At 50.3% G+C, this 6863-nt stretch overlaps 1 protein-coding gene across 2 annotated transcripts in view; it reads right to left on the bottom strand.

Annotated features, from left to right (window-relative positions):
* Positions 1–6863, bottom strand: part of USP43 (ubiquitin specific peptidase 43) — a 261454-nt gene that overhangs the window by 98584 nt on the left and 156007 nt on the right. For both annotated transcript variants that reach the window (XM_019502165.1, XM_019502171.1), the window contains exons 5-6: positions 4412–4547; positions 3765–3909 (exon numbers count right to left, since the gene is read on the bottom strand). In XM_019502165.1, the coding sequence (XP_019357710.1) occupies positions 3765–3909; positions 4412–4547 (281 nt within the window). The remainder of the gene's footprint in view (positions 1–3764; positions 3910–4411; positions 4548–6863) is intronic.

Here is a 6863-nt window from a genome sequence, read left to right as displayed (position 1 = left end):
GAGAACAAATGTTTTTTTGAACCTCAAGCAAGTACAATGCAGTTCTGGGGTGGGGTTAGGTCGCATTTCATCTGAACCACTTCTAGCAGTCAGATGCCACATACAGGCTGTTCTAGGGTCAAACAGACAAGCTAGTGCAAGAAGCACTTCCTAGATGAGCTACCTGCTGCAGTCAATAGCTAATAAGAACCTGGGTGGCACTGGCACAAGGAGAGGTTCTGCATGACAAACCCTGATGTAATGTTTACTTACGCAAACATTTACTAAACACCATCTGGTGTCTAATTAAGTCACCGTTAGCAGGAATCATGGGCTCATACTGCCAGCACTAACCCTGCCAATTAGCATGACATTCCAGCGAGTCTTTGAGTTGCCCCGTCCTTTGCAAGTGAAGGCAGGAGGGGTCCTCCTGCAGGGTCTGATGATGGGCTGGGTACATTAGGATGGGCAACCGCCTTTGCTCCATGGGATCTCTTGACATTGGCGCTGTTCCTATGTTAATCAATCGATGAAGGGTTTTGCCTTTATCTCTGTGCATCATGAAGTCAGCACTGCGGTAGGCAGTGCTGAGTTTTATCTGCAGCCCTGAGGTGAAGGGCTGTAATAAAGGGATTTTCTGCTAAGACTTTAAACACTGTTCTGCATCGCAATTGTTCCTCCACATAAACAGACAAGGAAGCCTCTGTCTGAGGGCTCAATCCTCCCCCTGCCTTCCCTGAGCTGTCTAAGTGCATCCGGCAGTGAAGAGCTCCCAAGGAGGTTTCCAGGCTTCACCCCTAACTATTACAAACAAGGACAGGGAAAGTGTCTGAATCAACCCAACCATTCTCCAGTGCCCAAACTCAGGTTTTCACTAGGCTTGGAAAAGGTCACTAATCTTCCTAGGTTGTTTTGTCTCCCCAGCTCTCTCTGCTATTTTTGGAGCCAGGGACCTGAACACCAGCCTAGCCAGAAGCAGGAGGTCGACTAGAAATTGCACAAGGAAGTCAGCTGCAGTGATATTTCTAGACTGAGTCTGCAGATCTGTGCTGGCTGGGGAGTTCCCATGTGGGTCTACCTGCAAATCCCAGACTTTACTGAGCTCTCCTGCAGCTGACCGTGAAGCCTTTTGAGCCCTGCCCAGGAAGCCTGACTTTTTGACAAACAGCTGTTCACAACATTTGGGATTCCACATAAGAGGCTGAAATGCAGAACAAAAAGACAGTCCCTGCCCAACAATGTCAAGGCCTTTTCAGAGTCCGTTATGGTCTTGGCCTCAACAACATCCTGTGGCAGTGAGTTCCACAGTCTTACTATCTGCAAAAAATAAGCCCTGTTAACAGTTTTGGGGACACCTGGCGGTTTGATTTTCAGAACTGTTTAGCACTTTTACTTCAACCAAAAGTGGCCATGCTCAGCACTCTGGGAACTCCTGTCTCAGCTTCCTCATTTGGCTGGTAGGTAAGGGGACAATGATTCTAGCCCACCACATAACCAGATTTTGCTACACTTACCCCCACAGTCCAGTTCCTTGCTCCCCAGATACCTGACTGGTTTCAGTGGGTCCCACTGCATGAGTAGGCCCCTAAGCAGCATGAAAATGAACAGCAGAATCATGCCCTGGTTGTTCAAGACATACTGTGAGATCCTTGCTTGGGAGAGGCTAAGAAAGGGCTGTACATTTTTGTTTGTTTCTACTGGTTGGCACAAGCTGATTCCCTGCCTCTGGCAGGCAGCAGAGAGAGATGGGCGCTGGAAGGCTCTCAGACAAAGAGGGCTGAGTTCATGGTGCTCAGTGAGCATCCTCCTAATGAACAAATAAACCATCAAACCAGTGGAACCAGAAGGCCTGCATGCCTGGAGCTGCTGCTGAGCATGGGCCTATTTTCCTTCCTGCAGGGTGGAATGCAGTTCTGCCTGCCAGCACACACTCCTAGCAGGGCTGTGCTCAGGAAGGATGTTCTGGGGGCGCTCCTTTGCACAGCCTTCTTGCTAATGAAGCACGTGCTGTGCAGACTCAAAACCCTGCTTTGGTCTTAGGATTGGATGCTCTAAGAGGTTTCTGCTTTTCCACCTGTGCCAGCCCTAGAGGCTGACATGCTCCCTGCCTACTCCTGAAGTGGGGTATTTACTTACCACTGCTCCTTAGCCTGGTCCTGTAGAGGACAAGAGATCCAAGTCTCTATGGCACTTCAATGGTAAAACCTAGAGCTCCTGAAGTCAACTGCAAAACCCTTATCAGTGCTGATGGAGTCAGGCATTCATTCTGGACCTTCACAGCCTCTGAGATTTACTCCTGTGCTCAGGATCCACACAAGCCCTGGGCACCACTTTATGTCCCACTTAAACTATTATGTGGGTCTGAAGTGGCTGGGGCCAGTGATCTTCATGTCTAGGAGTAACCTTGCAGCACTGATAGAAATCCCCAGGACTGGCCACTGCATCAGCTGGACTCCATGTGAAGCCCTGAAGCAGGTCTTCCCCTCTGATTCTCCAAAGCCACTGTAGAGAATGGAGACAGGAAACCACAGGCCCAGCCCCACTCCCACAGGGGATCTGACTCTGTCTGTAAATACAGCAGGGGATGAGCACCCGGGAGGAAGAAGCTATTTAAGCTAAAAGGTCACTGCTGATATAAGACCACCTAGGTACAAACTGGCCCTGAATGAATTTAGGCTGGAAGTGAGAAGATGTGTGACCAGCAGGGTGGTGGGGTTCTGGAACAGCAGTCCCATAGGAGTGCCAAAAAACCAACTGGAGCCAGACCAGTTTAAAGGGATAATATCCCATGGTTGCCTATGATTGCAGGAGACTGCTGTCCATGGCCCAAGAGGTATCTTCCAGTCCTGTGTTCCTAAGACCAATCTCATGGCCACCCTGATCCACCTGTCTACTGGAGCTTGCCTGCCTTGATATGTAGAGTCATGACTTCCCACAGCTTGCTTATTGCTAAAATCAGTCCTTTGCCTGGGAAATCATATTTGTCTCTAGTATCCCTCATACATCCAACTTGTGGTAGCTCAAATATTCTATCACAATCAGGGCTAAGGCCCAAAATGAATTCAGTACTATGTGGTTCTGGATTCAGCGCAGACACAGGAAGCTCATAGTTTACATAAGCAAGGCAGATAAGGGGAGGGAGAAAGAAAGCATCATCATCCGCATTCTCCAGGCGGGGAACTAAGACACAAAGAGAGTAAGTGATTTGCCTAAGGCTACAGAGGATGTCTGGTGCAGAGCAGAGAACCAAACCCAGTGCCTCAACCACAATGTCCTTTCTGTATACCATGCACTGGAAAATCTCCAGGGAGCAGACTACTAGAGTTTTATCAATGCGCGAAGAATGACTCTGCTCCATACCCTTTCAGTCTAGAATGGCTGTTTGCCTCTTAGTATAGCTCATCTGTTGCTAATAGGACATCAAACTAGGTATCATGACATTCCCTCATCTAAGCGATTTGGACTTAGCCTGCCTAATTGTTTCTCATGTATGCCTAGCAGCTGTGAAGACTGCACATCAGAGAGGGGGTGAAGTGTCTCTGGGGACCCTGTCCCAGTGAGAGCAAAGCAAATCCCATTTCAATTTCTGTTCATTAAAACTGCAGGGCGACAGCTGTTTCAAGCATGCTGGGGAAAGACTTTGATGTTTCAAGGGTAACTCTGGCTGTCAGAGTCCCTGGTAGCCAAGGATCAGAAAAAGCACTTGCAAATACAGCTGAAAAATGTAGCTTTCTGGGATGTGCATGTCCCCACCTCCCTGTGCTTGCAAACAGAGAGTCTGGTACCTGAAAGCCGGGATGAGCTAGCCCTGCTGAATGGCAGTGGAGCCTGGAAAGCATACACGCTGTCCCCCTCCATGATGGTGTTCAGGTCCTCCTCATCGTGGAAGGAGCGCTGGAACCCACTGGGATACACCTCTGCCAGGATCACCTGTGGTGGACAAGAAAGGTCTGTGAAGGTTATACTGAAGGTCAGGATCTATCCCATACCCATTGAGCTTCAATTAATGGCCCCACTACAGCACCATGATGTAATGAAACAGTGTGGATGTGGGCCCATGGTATTAGACCAGTGACCTCTGCAGATCAGCTCCCAATGCAAAACTACCCTAGCTCATGGGCTGAGTCTCCAGCAATCAGACACAAAATGGGGACTAGTTCAAATACTCACCTTCACATTGTAATGCTGCCCTACAATATGATGAGATGATAGTACCTTGAACTTATGCCCTGTTTTAAGTGTGTCACTGAAATAAAGGTCAGGTCCCTGCTTGCATTGTTAGCCTTAGATGTGTGGAGCAGCTTTCCCCGATGCCTCCCTGGCTGCTGCCATACTCAGGGCTGCTCTGAACGAGTGACCCCCTGGTAGACCCCTGCCAGCTCTCTGATTTGAGTTTAGGAAGGGGATACAGGGAAATCTGCCTCTGACTTACCTGGTCAGGTGTGATTTTGCCTTCTTCTGCCACCATTTCCCTCAGTTTTGCCACTGTGCTAAAAAGGGGAACAGCAAGGCCTACCCGCAGAAACCTCTGGCTCTTGGACTGGAAGACTAAGGTGACATTCAAGGGCCTGAAAAAACAAGAGCAGAGAAGTTACAGAAAGGGCAGCAACTAGTTAACAAGCCTGTCTTAAAGGCAGCTCCTGGTGTCTGGACAGCCTCCATCCCCCGGGCACTCCAAACCTTGTTTGTGCCAAGCATTATGAAATTCAGTATGTTCCCACTCACTCTGCAAGAAGTCAGACCCATGGAGTACCAGGCACTCGAACAGGATTATGCTCAACCTCCAAGTGCTACAGCAACAGCCATCAACATGTCAGGCAAGGCTGTGCTATTGACAATCACAGGCACCTGCTGCTAGAGCATCTGGGAGCTGTGAGAAAGCACTGAGCAGGTTAGCTGAAGGATGGGTACCAGCATCTAGTTTTCCTGGGTCATGTTGGTTCGTGGAGCGGCATCAGCTGGGTCCCATGGAAGCCCTGGGCTACAAACGCTGGCCACCTCAGGGCAGAGTGTGCAGCCCTGGCACGTAAGGTTGTTCAGTCTTGGATTTCTCACAGATCTCCTGCTGCCCCCTTAGCCCAGGCCTCGTGCTGACAAACCAGACTCCATTTGCCCACACAGTCAGTGTGCGGGTCCGCACCAGCACATGATGAAGAGCTGCCAGAGGAGGGATGCTGAAAGCCCAGGAAGAGCGAACAAACGGTGGACTGGCTTTGAACCCAGACCTTCAAAGGGGTATGCACAGTAAACCAGTACAGTACTGTTACGTGTCTCCTGCATTTCAACCCACCCCTGGTGCAGTACCCCACGCCTGCCAGCTCAAATTCCCTCTCCCCATACACTCCTTGAGCACCCCATTATATAGCCCAGGTTTTCGTTTCCTGCTCTACGCAGCCTGAGCTGCTCACCCCACCCCATGCAGATGTGACCTGAGCTCCCACTGACCCAGGGGTCTTCCTCATCCCGGCCTTCCCCCTCAAGCTCTGGACAGTATTCTCCATTAAGGAAGATGAGGGATGGGTCGATGGGGCAGCCATTGCATACAGCATCTTCCTCAGAGCTGCTCACATTGCTTTGCTGTCTGGCAAAGAGGCACATGAGATACAACTGCAGCCAGGAGTCCATCCAGCAAAGAGCGGAGCCATGCCCCTTCCCAGCACATTCCTCACCCTCACTCAGCCTGTGCTCCTGACCCTTCCTCCACAGCCTGCCAGCTCTGATCTCCAGCACAGCAGGAACCACAGGCTGGATTCATCAAAGAGAGGAGCTGACGCAGACATCCCTCATCTGCAGAATTTCAGCAAATTAACAGCTTCCTGCTTGTTTTTCCTTGGCTCTCAGCTGGTGCCTCCCTGGGTGGCTGAGCTGCATCACGTCAGCGTGAGCTCAACAGCAAAGCCTTCTACCTGCCCTGCCCAGTACCTGGCACGCTCGCAGGGCTCCACCTGCAAGGGTCGGGGAGGAGAAACAGGATTGATCCCCACCAAAGAGAAGCCTCTTGTCAGTCTGGCCCCATCAGCATAATTTCTGAGCATCTGTTTCATAACACCCCCCTCTCTTGAGGCAGGGCTGTGCCTATATCTCCAGTATACAGATGGGAACTGAGACACATCACCAGGGTGATGTGCCTGGCACTGAGGAGCTCAAGCATGTCCCAGTTATCCTTGTCTGCAGGTACACTCCAACCCTAGAAATAAATCAGGGAGGCCACTGCAGACTTGTCCCTCTGCAGACTCAAGCCCTTGATTTGTAGAAGGCCTAAGAGCTGTGACAGCCCAGCCTGGAACAGCTTCACTGTTGAACTTCCAGGTTTGCAGCAAGCATACAGGACATACCGAAGCCCGCAGCGCTGGGCCTTGTCACCCTGGCAGCATAGGTGAGCTCCAAGACACTGTGACTTCCTCAGGTCACACAGGGAGCCTGTGGAAGAGCAGGGAACTGAACTCGAGTCACCTGAAGTCCCAGCCCAGTCCCTAACCACTGTATACTCCCTCCATGGCAGAAGACAGGGCATGGTGGTACCTTAGAGACTAACTGAATCAGAAACAAGTGAGCTTTCTGACAAAGTCCCTACCAGATGCTTCTGATGAAGAAGGCTGTCACCTACAAAAGCTTATGCCTCTCTGAACCAGTTAGTCTCTGAGGTACCACCCTGCCCCACTCTGTGCTTGACTTCAGACTAACAGGATGAACTACTCCTCTCTTCTACCTATTTAAAGAGTAGAGGCTTAATTAATCTGTCCTTGTTCTAGGTTGCAAGGTCCTCGAAAGGAGGTAATATAGTTGTTTTCTATCTATACTCAAGGACATGCCAGAGAGTGCCATCCATGGGTGAACCTCTGGGTTTAAGTCCCAGCAGACATTGGCATATCCCAGTCATAATC

Source organism: Gavialis gangeticus, unplaced genomic scaffold (assembly GCF_001723915.1).
Source record: "Gavialis gangeticus isolate Ggan-Ray unplaced genomic scaffold, GavGan_comp1, whole genome shotgun sequence".
In the NCBI taxonomy this organism is placed as follows: domain Eukaryota; kingdom Metazoa; phylum Chordata; order Crocodylia; family Gavialidae; genus Gavialis; species Gavialis gangeticus.
This window is presented reverse-complemented; position numbering and strand designations above follow the sequence as displayed.